The following is an 18,634-nucleotide window of genomic DNA, read 5'->3' as shown; positions in this document are numbered from 1 at the left end:
TATACATAGCTGGATTTGGCCCCACCATTCGGTTGGAGGGTTAAGGAGACAGCTACTATATGGAATAGACAGGTCAAAAAAAACATATTGTTGTAGGTATAAATTAAAACCTTGTTCCTAACCATGATAGGTGGTAGACTTCGTGGGTGTTTTTGTGCCGGAAGTAGTCGTGCATCACCTCAAGAAACTTTAGCGGAGATATTCGTGATACTATGGCCAAGAGTTCTTGTGGTCTGCCGAAGGGGTCTTATCCACTTACTCGGCAGAGCCTGAAAGGACTTTGTCAATGGGTGCTGATCCCACTTATATGACAATACACCTTATGAAGGAGCGCAACACCGATCCCGATCACCTGATCCTAACACGAGGGTTCGCGCTCAAATTGGAAAGAGTTATCCCCACACTCCTTTCAAAAAACCCAATAATTTCACTAAGTTAAAAAACTTTAACTCAAAGTTAAGGATCAGTGTCGGCTCCTTATCCCAGTAACGTATCCGCAGAAACGTATAAACCAAAAGAGAAGGATCTCTCGTAGGTTAACTTGACATCCTTTGTGTAATGAGAATCAACACAGAGTTGCCTCTACCGTACAACACACTAATATGTCTTATATGACATATTGTTATGTAAAGAACAAGAACTTGCAAAAGCGCGCACTTCCTGCGCTTTTAATTCTCAGCTGTTTGAAGGAATCAAGTCACTAATGAAGTGCTTAGGAGATCTCCATGTTTCAAAGAAGACCAGGGCTTTCTTGAAATGGATCTCACCCGACTGAAGCCTGAAGCCTGGCAGGAACCTCGCGCCTGGCTGGTGCTCGCTCTGGTTGGCGCCTAGCGCCTTGTCTGGTACCTTTCCGCTTGCTGGCGCCTCGCATCTGGATGACGCTTCGCTTCTTAGCTGGAGATTCGCGCCTAGACCGGCTGCGCCTGGCTGGCGCTTTGTCCCTGCCTGGCGCCTCGCGCCTGCCTGGAGCTTCGCGCCTGGCTGGCGCCTTGCGCCTGGCTGGCGTCTAGCTCCCGGTTGGAGTGGCGCCTTGCGCCTGCCTGGAGCTTCGCGGCTGGCTGGCACTCAGCCTCTCGCTCAGTGAGTCAGTGTTCTCTTATTCAGAGAACGAGCCAGATCGTCCGAACTTCTAACATGTACATTCTTCGTCTTTTCGGATGTAAGATGAAGAAACGGAAGAACAGACGCACTTTTTAAAGGCTGCCTTTGCAATGGCTATCCCTGGCAGTCTGGGACGTTTTACAGATCCTGCCGAGGGAACGCCCGATCGGTGGGATTCTCCATAACCTCCGTAAGGCTTTCGACTTTCCTTCTCCTCTGGGCTTGTGAGTTTGGAAGAGGTCTAGGCCTGAGAGCGAGACAGAGCCGATCGAACGCACCCTCTACTAATTAGGACGCCTTTCCAATGGCGAACTTGGCAGTCTGGGACGTTCTACAGATCCTGCCGAGGGGACGCCTGATCGGTGGGGATTATCATAACCTCCGTAAGGCTTTCGACTTTCCTTCTCCTCTGGGTATGTGAGCTTGGAAGAGGTCTAGGCCTGGGAACGAAACAGAGCCGAACAGACGCACCCTCCACTGCACTAACAGTAAAATCACTTCTTACCTTTCAATAGCTCGTATTTTTGAGCTACATTCCTTTGTCTTCAAATTGCAATATGAATTTGAAGATTCTGTGAAGTAAGAAGGAGATGAGGATACCACACTACTAGTAATGTTAATGCTCTAACTGCTCGTTAGTACGAGAGCTATATAAACTTCTAAAGGAAGCGTAAACTATTCTTTCTTACATCGTCAAGAAGGAAGTTAGCTCAATCAATTCTAACATTTACTACACGTTATTATGAATAAATATTAAAATTTTCCTTCTTGCAAACTATGTGATTGTCTACCGAAAAGTTCGGTAGTTACAAGTAAACAATTCTTCGAAATTTTCGAAGCCAAAGTTATCAAAACAAATTAATATGCGTATGCCGAACCAAAGATCCAGTACTTCCCTGCAAAAAGATAGCCCAGAAGATCGATGGCGATGAAATCAAAAAAATCCAAAAATCAAGTCAGGAGGAACTGCAAACGTTGTTTACATTCCAAGCGACAGAAAAAATATGATAGAAAACAGGAATGGTTCCTAATCCTGCCACCCAGGGCAGGACGGTAGATCACCTGACCTACCTGCAGCGTGTGCCGCGAAATTTGAATTTCTGTCGGGGACGACGGAGTCTTAGCTATGTATATATCTGACAGGTAAGTTGATTGTATGAAAACATTTTTTTACATCCGCGCGTAACGAATTCATGCATCATTTTGTGATAATATTTTTTCTGTTGCTTTGATCATTTTACAATGTGTTATATATCAAAATGATAGCAACTTAATGTGCAATAAAACGAAAAAAAATGATATTTTTATTTTAAGATAGATTTTTAAATATACTTACCTGGCAGTTATATACATAGCTATATTCTCTGACGTCATGACGTCACGACAGACTTTTCGAAACTCGCGGCAATCGCCGACCGTCGGTCAGGTGATCGTTACCTGTACGCCCTCTAGATAGTTACCTGGAAACCCCAGATTTTCTCGCCCTCTAGTCTCTTGAGGGGAGGTGGGTGGGTTTCTGATTATATATAACTGCCAGGTAAGTATATTTAAAAATTTATCTTAAAATAAAAATATCATTTTTAAATATGTAACTGACCTGGCAGTTATATACATAGCTGATTGACACCTTTGGAGGAGGGTCAGAGACAGCAACATCGTTGTAAGGTAACTACTTGATAGGTAACTAAGATTCTTACCTGCTAAGGAAGCTGACTTGACGAGTACTCTTGCCTCTTTAGTCTGCTCCTCCTTAGGAGCTCCAGCTAAGGGATGTGACCTGTGCAGCTGATGAGCTCAAAGGGGTTTGTCGACGGGAACGTTACCTCTATGCACACAAAACACCTATGCCCTTGACATGGGCTAAAACAGGCAAAGACCACCTAACCATCCAATCCTTGCATACAAGAGATTGAAAAAACACACATATACACTACTGTTGAAGGTTTCCCCTAACCTTCAACAGACAACCATAAAAATAACATCAAGGGTCTAACATGTAGGATTAGAGGTATCAACTCCTTCACCCAACACCGAGCCAGTGGCTACGAACGGTCCAAGGGTTCTGCAGTCTTCATATACCGTTTCTATTTGTTTCAGATAAAAAGAAGAAAATACGGAGTTGCTCCTCCAGTATGTTGCGTCTAAAATGGCTTTAAGGGACTGATTCTTTCTAAACGCCATTGACGTCGAGACTGCTCGCACTTCATGGGCCTTTACCTTTAAAGCCTTGTAAAGCGTTTCATTGCACTCTGTGTGAGCTTCTTGAATCACACTTCTAATAAAGAAAGCTAAAGCGTTCTTTGACATAGGCCTTTTGGGATCTTTAACGGAACACCATAGTTGTCAGAAGTCCCTCTAACGTCTTGCACCTGTGCAAATAACACTGTAATGCTCTTACCCGGACAAAGAGTCCTTTCACGTTCTGACCTGCAAAATCTCCAAGGCTAGGAATCGTAAAAGACCTAGGCCAAGGATTGGATGGAGTTTCATTCTTGGCTAAGAAACCTAAAGTGGTTGAACAAACCGCTTTAGATCTACTAATTCCTACTCTTTTGTCCATAGCTTGAATCTCGCTTACTCTCCTGCAGTAGCGAGAGCGACTAGAAAAAGTGTCTTCCTGGTTAAATTCCTGAACGAGCTCTCTGGATCTGCTCAAACTTGTCAGACATTAAAAACCTTAGTACTACTCCAGATTCCATCCTGGTAGTTGTTCACTCTTTTGTTTCGTAGTATCAAAAGATCTAATTAGGTCGTGAAGATCTTGATTCCTAGACAAGTCCAGTCCTCTATGTCTAAAGACTGACGCCAGCATGCTCCTGTATCCCTTAATTGTAGTAGTGGCTAGACCTACTTTCAGTTTTAAGTGAAGAAGGAAGTCTGCGATCTGGTCACAGATGTGTTGGACGAGGACACCATTCTTCTCCTTACACAGTTTTCTAAATATCTCCCACTTCGACTGGTAGATGTTGATGGTCGAAGCCCTTCTTGATCTGGCGATAGCTTTAGCTGCCTCTCGCGAAAAGCCTCTAGCTCTAATGAGCTTTTCGACAGTCGAAAGGCAGTTAGCTGAAGAGCGCGGGTATGAAGTGGGGCTGTCTGAGCAGATCTGGAAGCAACGGAAGGGTTCTTGGAACTTCCACTAGCCACTGCAACATCTCTGCGAACCAGTCTCGCGTCGGCCAGTAACTGGGCTATCAGGGTCATTCTGGTTCCTTCGGACTGCGCGAACTTCTTTAATACTTTGTGTATCACTTTGAAGGGAGGGAAGGCGTACAGATCCAGTCCTTCCCAGTTCTGAGGAACGCGTCTAACTGCTACCGCTTGTGGATCCGGCACCGGTGAGCAGAACGTCTGCATCCTCCTTGTCTTGTTGGTTGCAAACAAGTCTATGGAAGGTTGCCCCCATAACCTCCATAGCAATTCGCATACCTCTAACTTGAGAATCCATTCTGTTGGCAGGACCTGATTTTTCCGGCTCAAGAGGTCCGCTCTGACATTTAATTCTCCTTGTACAATCTCGTTTGGAGGACGATATTTCTTGTCCTTTGCCCATAGCAACAGATTCTTGGCTGTCTCGTTCAGAGAAAAGGAGTGGGTGCCTCCTTGTTTCCTGACATACGCTAGAGCAGTCACGTTGTCCATGCTTATTTCCACTACTTTGCCTGCCACACATTCCTCGAATGCCTGAAGAGCTAGAAAAGCTGCCATCAGCTCTTTCTTGTTGATATGCCAATTTCTTTCGGTTTCGCTCCATCTTCCCGAAATTTCCCTGTTCCCTAGAGTCGCTCCCCAGCCTAGGTCTGATGCGTCTGAGAACAGTATTAGCTGTGGATTCAATTGTTGAAGTGAAACTCCTTCTCCCAGCTTCGCTGGATCCAGCCACCACATCAAGTCTTCCTTGACCTCTGCTGAAATTGGGAAGGTGTCTGAAAGCCTTTGTTCCTTCCTTTTCCAATTTCTGTTGAGGTAAAATTGCAGAGGTCTGAGGTGCAGTCTTCCCAGTGAGACGAACTGTTTGATCGAGGAAATGGTCCCCAAGAGACTCATCCATTCCCTCGCCGAACATTGTTGTCTCCCCAGGAATTCCTGCACCCGATTCAGGCATCGGTCTTCTCTCTCCTGGGAGGGAGAAGCCCGAAAATCCTGAGAGTTCATCAGAACTCCTAAATAAATGATCGAGCGAGAGGGCTCCAGGTGAGACTTTTCCAGGTTCACCACTAGCCCTAGTTCCCATACTAGGTTCAGGGTTATTTTCATATCCTCCAGACACTGTTTCTTGGAGTTGGCCCTGAGAAGCCAATCGTCCAGATAAAGAGAAATGCGGATCCCCCCTTCGTGTAGCCATTTGGCTACATTCGCCATAATAGCTGTGAATATTTGTGGCGCTGTGCTGAGTCCGAAGCAAAGGGCCCTGAACTGGAATACTCTTCCTTCGAATAAGAACCTGAGGTACTTCCGAGAGCTTGGGTGGATGGGGACACGAAAATAAGCGTCTTGTAGGTCTAATGAGACCATCTAATCTCCCGGTCTCAACGCCAATAGCACTGATTGCGTTGTCTCCATCGTGAATTTCGTCTTCACGACGAAGGCGTTTAGAGCACTGACGTCCAGAACGGGTCTCCGTCCTCCCGATCTCTTGGGTACCAAAAACGTCGATTTGTAGAACCCCGGATTCTCTTGGGGTGAAACAGGTTCTATCGCCTTTTTTAAGAGCATAAGCTCTACTTGTACTTTTAACGCGAATCTCTTGCTGCTGTCCTTGTAATTCGCTGTTAAGTCGAGGGGATCTAAAACTATGGGAGGTTTGGCGTAAAAAGGGATCTTGTAGCCCTCCCTTAGTATCTGAAGGGTCCAGTTGTCCGCCCCTCTGTCCCTCCAGGCTTCCCAAAACAAAGAAAGTCTGGCTCCTATTTGTGTCTGAAGGACTGTCTGATCATGGCCTCCTTTTGGAAGGAAGCTTGCCACCTTTTCTGGAGGCCTTTCTAGAAGTTCCCGACGTCCCTCGGGGCTGTTTTCCTCTAAAAAACTGTTGTGGTTGCTTCTCCTCTCTCGCTCTCTTGGTCGCAAACGAAGAGGCAAAACCCACTGGCTGCCTTCGATATTAGGTCCTGTGTGGTCTTCTGATCAATGAAGTGGCAATATCTCTAATAATCTCCTGTGGAAAAAGAAATTTCGCAAAGGGGGACAAACAAAAGCTCTGCTCTTTGTACCGTGTGACCCCTTTAGCTGTAAAGGAGGGCAGAGAAGGGACCTTTTCTTCACGATCCCTGCCGTGAAAATCGCTGCCACTTCATTAGTTCCATCACGTAAAGCCTTGTCCATACAAGACATCACACTCAGAAGGTTAGAAATGTCCGTTGAATCCTTCTCTTCCACTTTCTTGGCGAGAGCACTCAAAGAGACCAGTCTAGAAAGTTCAGGACCTCAAACACTCTAAACACGCCCTTCAGTAAATGATCGAACTCTTGCATCGACCACATCACCTTCGCTGCTGTTAAGGCGTGTCTACGATTGGCATCGACGATGCTGGAGAAGTCTGCCTGAGAGGAGGCAGGTACTCCCAGGCCCAGAACTTCCCCAGTCTCGTACCAAACGCTGGATTTCGAAGCCAATCCTGCAGGAGGAAAAACGAAAGCAGTTTTGCCCCCTGCCCTCTCTTTTTCTCTTTATGCAGTCGTTCATCTTCGCAAGCGCTTTCTTGGCCGAAATAGAAAGAACCATCTTAGTAAAGGCAGTCTTATTCTGGGTTCTTCCACAAAGGAACTGAGACAGGGGAGAACGAGGTGCTGCGGGCTTGAAATCCGTTTCAAAAAGCTCTTGAAACAGAAGCATAAGAGTCTTATAGTCGGAAGGAGGAACTTGTTCTTTCGTCTCCACTTCCGAAACTACCTCCAACATCTCCGAAGGTCTCTCTCTGTCTCATTCCGCATCGGATGATGTAGTTAAAGTCAAAGCCGGAGCGTCATTGGTCTTGATGCGTTCCTTGGCACCAGAAACCGCCGAGGCGTCATGCTTACGAGCGTCGGCGTCATGTCCTTCTCTCTCACGAGCGCTGGCGTCACGCTCTTTGCTCTTACGCGTGCTGGCGTCACGCTCGGGAGCGTCAAGTCCGAGTAAATCGGAAGTGTCCTGGTTGTCTGTGTTCTTCTTGGCGTTGACGCTTCGCGAAGTCTTCATCACTCCCGGGTCGTCAGACTGACGCTTGGGTTCTTGCAGCTTTTCCATAAGTACAGACAGCTGCTGTTGCATATCTTGCAGCATATTCTTGGCTTCATTGTCCGAGGTAGAGGGTAACTCGTCAGAATCGCCCGCACGAACTGCAGCCGGAGGAGTCGATCCTTCTAAGGCTTCCTGAGGACGCTTGGTAGGAAGCTTCCTAGGTAAATCCTCCCAAGTCGAAGGAGGAAGAGGAGCGTGCATCGAAAGCGCTGTCTTGCTCTGTTTAGCTGGCGAGGCTTCCGATGACGAAAACCTCTCCGGAGAACTCCAGTGACTGCAGCCCGGCAGTTGCTCATCTGATGAGACCTCACAAACACGAGGTAATTTCCTCTTGAGAGGACGAGAGGAAGTAGAGTGTCGCCATCCTCGACGCGGGGAGACGTCATCGGATGACGAACCAAACACACTCGACGCGCCTTTTCTACGGCTGTCTGAAGCAACCTTGGAAGCGTCGGCAGGTTTGTTTGAGGGCACGCCCGACCGGATACTAGAGCCTCTCGCCTCCCTTAGACTTTCGACTTTACGTCTCCCATGGGTCTGGGAGCTTGTAAGAGGTCTGGGTCTAGGAGCGCGACAGGACCGATCGGACGCACTCTCCACTACACTGTCACTAAAACTAAACTTATCACTTACACTGACTTTAGCACCTGCACTTAAAGCACTTACGACAGTCCAAGTGCGATTGCCCTGCTCAGTAAGAGAGGCAATCTGTTGTCCCATTTTTTCAAGCACCGCTTGAATACCTGCAAAGGTTGAGTCCTTGGCCCCCAACTCGGAGACAGGTTCGGGAGCTGATACTTCTACTAAATTACGCTCAGAAGGAGCAGGGGAAGGAACTATGGGATTATCTACCACTTCCTGATTCATTGATGAACGGGAAAGGGAACTCTTAGTTCTTCTAATTCTATCTCTCTCGAGCTTACGGACATACTTGTCCAACTCCTTCTACTCCTTATCATCCAAAATCAAGCACTCATCACATCTATTCTGCAAAGGGCAATTCTTCTTCTACCCCTACAATTCACACAAAGTGTGTGGGGATCAAGAGAGCTTTGGGAATTCTAACCCTACACCCCCCTTTACAGCAGACTCTATACACAACTCCCGAGTCCGACATTGTTAATTGAGTATATAATCCAAAAACAAATCCAAAATCAATCCAAGTCAACGACAGCGAAAGCCAATAAAATACTTCACCCAACGATGAAATACTCTAGCGAGTACGAAAGACCTATCGAGGAGCCCACAACAATGAAGTTGCCGGCTTGGGCGACAGAGAAAATATGGGGTTTCCAGGTAACTGTCTAGAGGGCGTACAGGTAACGATCACCTGACCGACGGTCGGTGATTGCCGCGAGTTTCGAAAAGTCTGTTGTGACGTCAGAGAATATAGCTATGTATATAACTGCCAGGTCAGTTACATATTTAAAAAGGAACTCGTTAGCTTTAACCGTTCTCTGCACAGCACGATTTGAATACGATTATATATGAATTTTTTTTTTTTTTGCGCTATCATATATCACATTATTTATATATGATATTTTTTTCATTTCTGATGGTTGCATACTAAACTTCAGGCAATGACAAAAAAAGGAGCCAAAAATGAACTCTTAATCTTGAAAACTAAGCGCTCTGTGATTTTTTGAAAAAATTATTTTTTCCGCTTCCACGCTCACTCCCAGACCGGCCCGGCATACAGGCGACAATTTTTATTATACCACTTCGGCATAAGAGGGTTAACATTCCAATATGCCTTTCAGCCAAGGTTTCAGATTAAGGGGTGGCATGAGGCGGGCCTAATATATAAAAGACCTCAAGGCAAGAAGCAGGGCTGACAACTGTACAGCCTGAAAAGAAATCACAAATTCTTGGTAATTTGTATTTTTCCTAGCTATACTTACCTTGAACTACTTTAATAAGAGAACCTGGGATATCATCCCAGTACTGACCAGAAAAATCTGGTTATCCTCCTTCACCAAGGTGCATCTTAGCGGAAGACTACATGGCCCGGGGATCAACGGCCACGCAACCTGAGTCAGGGGTCACCAGTGCTTTCCACCTCCTCACATCTCCTGCCATTAGTTACACAGGGAAGGCTGGGAGGGAATGAAACCTAAAATAGTTCAAGGTAAGTATAGTAGGTAAATTTGTTCCAATGCCGTATCTTACCTCGAACTACTTTCATAGGAGACTTATTCCTTAGGAGGTGGGGTAGCTTATGTACAGGCCAACCAAGACCTGACTTAGGGAGCAAGTGTTCATGGCCCAGCCCCACTCGTTAAGAGATGTTTGGGGCTGGGATGGTTCTTTCATGACATTGGTTGATAGTGGGAGAGGGGGATTTCAGATAATTAGGCAAAAATAAACTAAGGGTTTATCCAGGTCCCTCTCCATATAGGGCAGATCCAAGGCTTACCTGAAGAACTCAAAGGGTCCAGTGTGTACCTCGCAGCCTGTCCAAGATGAAGGGTCAAAGAGAGGGGAAAAAAGGGTGGGTGGGTCACAAATTCAAACTGCCACTCACACTCCTCAGAGCCCCTAAGTCCAGTGGCGGGTCAGATCTGCTGCTGCGCCACAACCGGCCTGCCCGGCCTGCCCACCGGAAGGTAATCCAGTGACTTCCAGGTGCAAATCCCGTAAGAGTATGGTGGGGCCACCCCGCCCTCGGACGAGGAGTCCCCGCTCCTTCTTAGGCCCTTCTGATTGTCTCCCTTAGCAAGAAGGAGATCGTGTTCTTCGAGACCGCCTTTTTCACCAAGCCTGTAGACACGAACAGGCTCCAAATACTCAGCCTGAGCTTGGTTGTCCTGTTCAGGTATTTCCTCACTGCCCTGATCGGGCATAAGAGGAGGTCCCGTGGGTCTCCTGACCTTGCTAAGGCTGGAATCAAGAACTCCTCAAACCTGACATCCGACACCAAGGGATTCTGGTTCTTAGCTATGAAGGAGGGAACATAACGAAAGGTGAGAGCCTTCCACCCTCTCGAGCGGGCAACCTTGTAAGACAATCCATGCAGTTCGCCAACCCTTTTGGCAGAGGCCAGGGCCAGGAGGAAGACTGTATTTAGGGTCACTTCCCTGTTGAGAATGTCCTTCAGAGGCTCATAGGGAGACCTCTTCAGGTAATGCAGGACCCTCATGATATCCCATTGAGGGGCACGCATCAGACTCTGGAAGGCAGGACTGTTCGAACCCTTTGATCAACATCCGAGAGTTGCCTGGAATTCCCTAAGTCCAAGCCCTTCAGAAGGAAGACCTGCCCAAGGGCTGCCCTGACCCCCTTCACGGCTGTGACTGAAATGCCTTTGTCAAGTCTCAGGTGTACAAGGAAGTCTGCTATCTGCGTAGTACTTCTCCTGCCTTGCTTCACAAAAACAAAATCATGCTTGATTTCAGTGGCAAAAGCCAACTAACAAAATGATAAATTCCAAATACAGGCAGTCCCAAGTTGAGGGGAGGGAGGGGGTTCCATTCGAATGACTTGATAAGCGAAAATCGCTGATAAACCAACTTTTCAGCACCAAAATGTACCAACTTCCAGTTGTCGCTGCCGATAATAACATATTGGCACCAATACTTACCTAAGAGAGGTGCCATTAACCGGATTTTGGCACCGATGCTGGTTAATGGTGCGTGTTAGGTGTGTGTCAGCACCAATACTCTATTATCAGTGCCGATAACTGGAAATCTGCACATTTCAGTGCCAAATATTGGCAGCCCCATAAAACTGGATCGCCAATAACCAGGGACTGCCTGTGTTTTTCTCAATGTTTGCTTGAATACAACTACAATAACACTATACTTTTATAGCATGCTCAAGCAATCTACTCCGCTTTTCATTTCTCACAATCAATCCCATTTTCCTCAGTATACTATTGTTGCAATGCCTTGTCCACTTTTCTAGCACCATCTTTTTATTTTTTTTTTTTACTATGTTTTCATATATTTTAGTAGTTCATCAAGACTGAGTTCCCAGTAACTTTTATCAATTGCATGTTAGTCCTAATGGTCCTGAACCCCTATATTTTTCATATCATTATTTTCATCTTCCCAAGGGATCTCCTAGCTTCTTCCTAAACCTCATTCTACAACATTCCTTTCAACAAGTTGTCGTCCTTCCATTCCTAGTCACTTTCTTTACTGAACTTCCCTTCAAAGTACAACCTCCATTATTCCATTATCATTTCTTTCTAAGTCTGAATATCCCATTTTCATTATGTTTTGTATATAATTTGCCAAATTTATAATTTCTACAGATTATTTCACTCATTTCAGTGTTAACATTTAATTGCTTTTCCAGGTGCAGTTCAAAAACCCTTTTGTCCAGAATAATTTCTGATCACACAGAGTAATTTCCCAAGAAGTCTACCTGTAGGCAATATCAGATTAAACTTGAATACAGCTATAAATATTTTTCAGTTTCCTAGAAGAACTAGTACACTCAAAAGCACCCCAATATTTCCTGGCAATGGTGGGGCAGGGAAACAGCATTGCCAATATGCCCCAGCCAATGGAAAAAAGGATATATATCATTCAGTTAATTTTAGCCAGATATTTAAGTAATACATCTGCTATAGCAATTCAAACTTTGAAAATTTTAGACAAACTGTGATCCCAATCACAAAACAACAGAAGCTTTCCTCAAGATAGCAATTTCTTCACAAGTGGCTTATATGTTATAAAAACTGTTGTTTGGAGAACCCTAACACTCTCTTCAAAAAGGAATTACAACACACATGAACTTCGACACCAACCATCATGCCTTCATATTTTTGGGGGAAATACAAACCTTATTCTTTCCACTGCATCTTCCTTGAACAAAGTGCATTCAACTATGACTAAATATAATTATTGTCAATAACAAAAGCTAGGGTATCAAAGTGAAAAAAAATGTGCAACAAAACTAAAAATGAAGACAGAGAAGGATAAATATACATACATCTCCAGATCCTTCAAACAGGTCTCTCCTAATCTGGCCTTGGACATCTACCTCAACATCTGAATCTTCATCATCAATCTTCAGTCGTTTGAATTTTTTCTGTAAGATAAAGATGATTTCACTCATATGAAGATTTTAAGAGCAAACTATCAATGAAGGGACAGCTCCACCTGGCAGCAAAATGAATATCTCATTGACATACTAAATTCCTTTACTAAATAACACCATCAGAAGAATATTTACAACTTTAAAACAAGTAGAAAATACTAATGCTATGCCTGTTAACAAAACTTATAAAATATTTAAATAATATACATACTTTCCGGTCGAGTTTTACACCAATGTTTTCTTCAATGAGATCTAAATCATCATCATCCAGATTATCCCCATTCAGATCATCGTCGTCGTCATCGTCTCTCTTCCGTCGTTTACCTTTGGTGTCCCCATCACTATCCGAATCAGAGCCAGCATCATCATCATCTTCCTCATCGTCATCATTAATAAAGCCTTTATTTTCTTCTCTTATCATATCCTCATCTGTTCAAGTACAAAAAATGGATAAATCACATTAAATTTCCACAAGAATCAGATGTTTCTAAACCTCAAATCCTGTTCTGCAGTATAGGGACCAACAGTTTTATCTAGGACTACATTGCCAACAAAGCTGTAACTCCACAATAGCACTGAACAACAGGCTGGAGAGGCTAACCATTAATGCCATAAACTTATGTATGCCTTTAAAGAGGGATTAAGAATGAAAAAGTTCTAAATTTGTCGCTGCAAAATACAAATCTCATTTCAATAGAAAGCTAGGCAGTTGTCTAAACATGTGTATAACAAGCAGCCAGAATATGTACGAGATAATAAACTTTATAAAATACTAATTAATTCAAATACTGAAAATAAAGATGAAAATAACCATACACAGTGAAAAACTTAAGACAAAATAAAGCGAGTCTTGTTCATGAATAAAACAGCTACAACAATTATACCGTCAATCACATTAACATCTATGTACCAGCAATCGTGTAAAATGGAATCATCTATTGTGGCTGAGGGAGAGTATATCATTACTACATACTGTGGTCAAGCAAATTAAAAAAAAAAAAAAATTATTTTTAGCAGCTTCGTAAGTGCCAAAGAGTAAAACATTTTGCGTAGCTGGATAAGATCTTGTAGCTAATGCTATCTTACCGTCTTCTTCTTCTTCGGAAGAGTCCACAACCTTTGATGTTTTTAACTTCTTCAACATTTTTTTTTCATTTTCATTGTACTCTGCATCATCATCCTCACTCTCTTCAGCTTCTAAATCCATGAAATGCGACATTGTTACTGACTTAAGTTTCCTGAAATATAAAAAAGTTTGATGCATCAAAGACAAATTATAAAACACCAAACATGACAAATTTTTAATTATCACAATTTTTTAAAGCAAAATGGAATTTTTATAATAAAACTAATAGTATAAGTAATACTTACCTGTATAATTTATCTAGCCCTAAATCCCCAAAAACCCCAATAAAATTCACCACATTGGCAACCCTGTTACATCCTATTCTGTCTGCCAGTTGGCAAAACTGCCATTGAGTTACAAAACCTTCCCTTGAAAATCAGTTGTGATAGGCAGATCGTGGGGTGGGATGGGTGAGACTAGATAACTTATACAGGTAAGTATTAATATGATATTGTCATGATACAATAAAGTTTGTTCATACTTACCTGACAGATATATATATAGCTGTATTCTCTGACGACCAACAGAATTTCAAAACTCCCGGCAAACGCAGTGGTCGGCTAGGTGGTTAGTACCAATTCCCGCCGCTGGGAGGCGGATACCGGGAACCATTCCCATTTTCTATTCAGATTTTCTTTACCACTGTCCCCTGAGGGGAGGTGGGTGGGTACTTGATTATATATATCTGTCAGGTAAGAATGAACAAACTTTATTGTATCATGACAATATCATTTTGTTCATGACACTTACCTGCCAGATATATATATAGCTGAATCCCACCATTGGAGGTGGGAAGGGACAGAATAGAAGGATTTTGGAAACATTTCACATGCAGATGATTGACATCTTGGTTCCCTACCTGTTAGCATAGCTGACTTCGTGATTACTGTCACCCAAGCCTGCTTCTGCTTAACTAGAATTTCCTGTACAGCTGGATAGTTCTAGATGATCTGTCAAACTTGAGCGTGACCACAATGTGACTAGACATATTGACCATACTGAAGACAACGAAGCATAATAAATACCACCTAACCTAGCCTCACTAAAGTTAGTCCCATAACTTTCAGGCTAATTAAAGGGAAGACCGCCTCAAGCGGCCAACCCTACGACCGTAAAAAAACAAACCCATAATTAAAATACAACACATCCATTTTCTAAAGGATGGGGTTCGGTTGTATTGCTTCTCGTACCCCCAATACTGTATCCGCGGAAATGTATGGTCCAAGCGAGTAGCAATTCTCATATGTCGCCTTCACATTTCTCTGAGGTAGTGTGAGGCAAAACACAGAGTGCTTCGCCAAAATGTGGCACCCAGGATATCACTGAGTCCATATTTTTTTCTGAAAAGCCACCGAAGTAGCTACCGCTCTAACCTCGTGAGCATTAACTTTAGCAGTTTAAGATCACCATCCGTGCAGGATGAATGAGCTTCCCCCTGATGGTATTTCTCAAGAAGAACGCCAGTGCGTTTTTTAGACATTGGTAATTCCGGCCTCTTGACTGAACACCACAGTTGTCTGACGGGCCTTCTACATTGTTTGGTCTTTTCCAGATAAAATTTGAGAGCTCTGACAGGGCACAAACTCTCTCCGGCTCTCGTCCGACGAACTCTGATAACCCCTTGATATCAAAGCTTTTAGGCCAGGGGTTGGATGGGTTTTCGTTCTTCGCTAAGAACGAGGGGCTCAGCGAACACACCGCATTGTGTTCTCTGAAACCCACATGTTTAGTCATAGCTTGGATTTCGCTAACCCTCTTAGCTGTTGCCAAAGCTGTCAGGAAAATAGCTTTCCTAGTTACATCTTTCAAAGAGGCAGCGTGCATAGGCTCAAAGGTAAGGGCTGACATTAAAAACTTTAAGACAACATCTAAATTCCATGAGGGAATCTTGTCTCGTGGAGCTTTTGATGTTTCAAAGGACCTCAATAAACCAATCGTGAAGATCTTTATCATTCGATAAATCCAAGCCTCTGTGTCGAAAGACCGTTGATAGCATACTTTTGTAGCCTTTAATCGTTGACACTGAAAGTTTTTTCTATCTCTCTAAGATGTAAGAGAAAATCAGCAATCTGGCTCACAGAGGTCGTGGAGGAGGAAATATTTTTCCTTCTACAACCAACCTCTGAAGACAGCCCACTTCGATTGGTAGACAGCTTGGGAAGATGTTCTTCTAGCGCTGGCAATAGCTCTTGCCACCGATCTTGAAAAACCTCTCGCTCTGGCCAACTTTTGGATAGTCTGAATGCAGTCAGACTCAGAGCGGAGAGGTTTCCGTGATACCTCTCGAAGTGGGGCGTCTGAGTTAGATCGATTTTCTCTGGAAGTGTCCTTGGGAAATGTACCGAGAAATGACATGGCCTCTGTGAACCAGTCGCTTGCAGGCCAAAAGGGGGGCGATCAACGTCATTCTTGCTCCTTCCGACGCCGCAAACTTCCTTATTACCTCTCCCAGGAGTTTGAATGGAGGGAAGGCGTAGAGTATCCATCCCCTTCCAATTCCAAGCATGGCGTCTATTTGCTATTGCTCCTGGGTCTAGAACCGGAGAGCAGTAAATCGGAAGCCTCTTCGTTTTTTGCTGTCGCGAAGAGGTCTACCAGTGGCGTCCCAAAGTTTCCACAACTCCTTGCAGATCTCTGGATGGAGAGTCCATTCGTTTGGAAGCCTTTGATGTCGACGGCTGAGGAGATCCGCACGAACGTTCTGCTGTCCTGAAACGAACCTCGTTAGAATCGTTACATTTCTCAGCTTCGCCCAAAGTAAGATTTCCCTCGTTATCTTGAACAGGGAGCGAGATAGAGTTCTCCCTGTTTTTTTGAGATATGCGAGCGCCGTGGTGTTGTCCGAGTTGACTTGTACAATTCGTCCCACAATCCTTGGCTCGAAGCACTGAAGTGCCAAACGAATCGCTTCTAGCTCCTTGAGGTTTATGTGCCAGGACCTCTGTTCCCCGCCCTCTCCAGAGGCCTGACACTTCTTCCTCCCCCAGTGTTGCTCCAGCCCGTCATGGACGCGTCTGAGAACAAACACTAGGTCTGGGCTCAGAACTTTGAGGGACATCCCTTCCGATAGCTTGACGGGATCGGACCACCACTTCAAATGCTCTTTGATCGATTGAGGGATTCTCAAAATCTCGTCTAGGTCTTTCTTGTTCTTCCAGTTGTCTGCTAGGAAAAACTGAAGCTGTCTGAGGTGCAGCCTTCCCAGAGAAACAAATTTCTCCAGCGAGGAAATGGTCCCCAGCAGACTCATCCATTCCCTCGCCGAGCATATTTCCTTCTCTAAGAAGACCGATACTTTCTCTAAGCATTTTAGCTGACGTTCTATGGATGGAAATGCTTGAAAAGCCACTGAATCCATCTGAATCCCCAGATACACGATGGACTGTGTGGGAATCAGATGGGACTTCTCGAAGTTGACCAGAAGGCCCAGGTCCTTCGTCAGCTGTAATGTCGTATGTAGGTCCTCCAGACACTGTTCCTTTGACGTGGACCGGATCAGCCAATCGTCTAAATAGAGTGAGACTCTTATCTTTGAGAGATGGAGCCATCTTGCTACATTTCGCATCAGAAGCGTGAATATCATAGGGGCTGTACTCAGCCCGAAACAGAGAGCTCTGAATTGGAAGACCTGTCCTTTCAGAACGAACCTGAGGAACTTCCTGGACCGAGGATGTATCGGAACATGGAAATAGGCATCTTGGAGATCCAAGGACACCATCCAATCTCCTGGTCTCAGGGAAGCTAAAACAGACTGTGCAGTTTCCATCTTGAATTTTATTTTCCTTACAAAAAGATTCAGCCTGCTTACGTCTAGGACAGGTCTCCATCCTCCGAGTGCTTCGGAACAAGGAAAAGCCTGTTGTAGAAGCCTGGAGAGTTCCCGTGACACACGACTCTTTCTACTGCTCTCTTTTCCAACATCTGATCCAAAAGGTCTAATAAGATCTGTTGCTTTGAATCCTGATAAGAGGGCGAAAGGTCTATTGGCTCTATGCTTAATGGTGGTTTCGATAGAAACGGGATTTTGTAACCTTTCTCGATCACTTCGAGTGACCAAGAGTTCGCCCCTCTTATCCTCCATGCTTCGGCGAAATAGCGCGAGTCTCGCCCCGACTGTGTCTGGAGGGCCGAAAAGTCATTTCTTTCCCTGGTTTTTGAGGGGGCTCTGCCCCTAGGGAAACTCCTCCCTCGAGCAGCAGCTCTTGAAGAGGCTCTTCCACGTAAAGGGCTTATAATTCTTCCTAGAAGCTTGCGTGGTTCATGAAGACATCTGATCAGCAGGAGCAAGACGCGAAGACCGGAGAATAAAAGTCCTGCGTCGCTAGTTCTTGGAGATTTACTGATAAATCCTTTACCATCGATTGTGGAAAAAGATGAGCAGAAAGGGAGCGAACACATTTCTGCTTTTTGGCGCTGGCGACACTGACTTAGCTGGTGAAGCTACAGAAAGAGTGCGCGTTTCTTCAGGACTCCTGACGCAAAATGTGATGCCAGTTCGTCGGAGCCATCTCTTACTGCTCTGTCCATGCATGACAAAATACTCGCTAAGTCCTCCAATGAGATGGAATCTGGGCTTCTAGACTGAACATCCAAGACGCCCAGACACCAATCTAGAAAGTTAAAAACTTCCAAAGTTTTATAAAGGCCTTTGAGATGGTGATCTATCTCCGACATTGTCCACGAAACTTTCGCTGATGCCAGGTAAGATCTTCTAGGAGCTTCCACTAAGTTTGGCGAAATCCCCTTGTGCGGAAGCGGGGATTCTCAAGCCTGCTTCCTCTTCTGTCTCGTACCACTTCCCCGATCTTCCACTAAAGCCTTGTGGGGGGGAAGTGCAAAAGAAGTCTTGCCCTTTGTCTTTTTTTGATTCCATCCAATCATGGATTCTTTTTAAAAGCCCTTTTAGTCGAGAAGCGAGGTGGCCATTTTGACAAAATTTGGAGTCTTCCTTGCCTTCGAAGAGGTTAGTGCGAAGGTGGAGAGAGAGGAACTGGAGCTCGGTAACTTCTCGGAAACAAATCCTTTAAAAGACGAGTCAGAGTCTATAATCCACGAGGATGAGGTTGTAGGATCCTCCTCCTCTTCCGAAACAGCCTCGCTTGACGATTTATTTTCTAATGGAGACATAGCCTTATTCTG

At 44.7% G+C, this 18,634-nt stretch overlaps 2 protein-coding genes across 2 annotated transcripts in view; one reads left to right on the top strand and one right to left on the bottom strand.

The window, feature by feature from the left end:
- Positions 1-18,634, top strand: part of LOC135219236 (transcription elongation factor SPT6-like) — a 160,428-nt gene that overhangs the window by 19,793 nt on the left and 122,001 nt on the right. The gene's annotated exons all lie outside the window — the stretch shown is intronic.
- Positions 12,204-18,634, bottom strand: part of LOC135219235 (transcription elongation factor SPT6-like) — a 165,042-nt gene continuing 158,611 nt past the window's right edge. The window contains exons 2-4 of the mRNA XM_064255827.1: positions 13,456-13,607; positions 12,581-12,798; positions 12,204-12,360 (exon numbers count right to left, since the gene is read on the bottom strand). Of these exons, the coding sequence (XP_064111897.1) occupies positions 12,226-12,360; positions 12,581-12,798; positions 13,456-13,588 (486 nt within the window). The 5' untranslated portion in view covers positions 13,589-13,607 and the 3' untranslated portion in view covers positions 12,204-12,225. The remainder of the gene's footprint in view (positions 12,361-12,580; positions 12,799-13,455; positions 13,608-18,634) is intronic.

Source organism: Macrobrachium nipponense, chromosome 1 (assembly GCF_015104395.2).
Source record: "Macrobrachium nipponense isolate FS-2020 chromosome 1, ASM1510439v2, whole genome shotgun sequence".
Taxonomy (NCBI): Eukaryota; Metazoa; Arthropoda; class Malacostraca; order Decapoda; family Palaemonidae; genus Macrobrachium; species Macrobrachium nipponense.
Note: the sequence above shows the minus strand (reverse complement) of the source record. Positions and strands in the feature narration are given on the sequence as shown.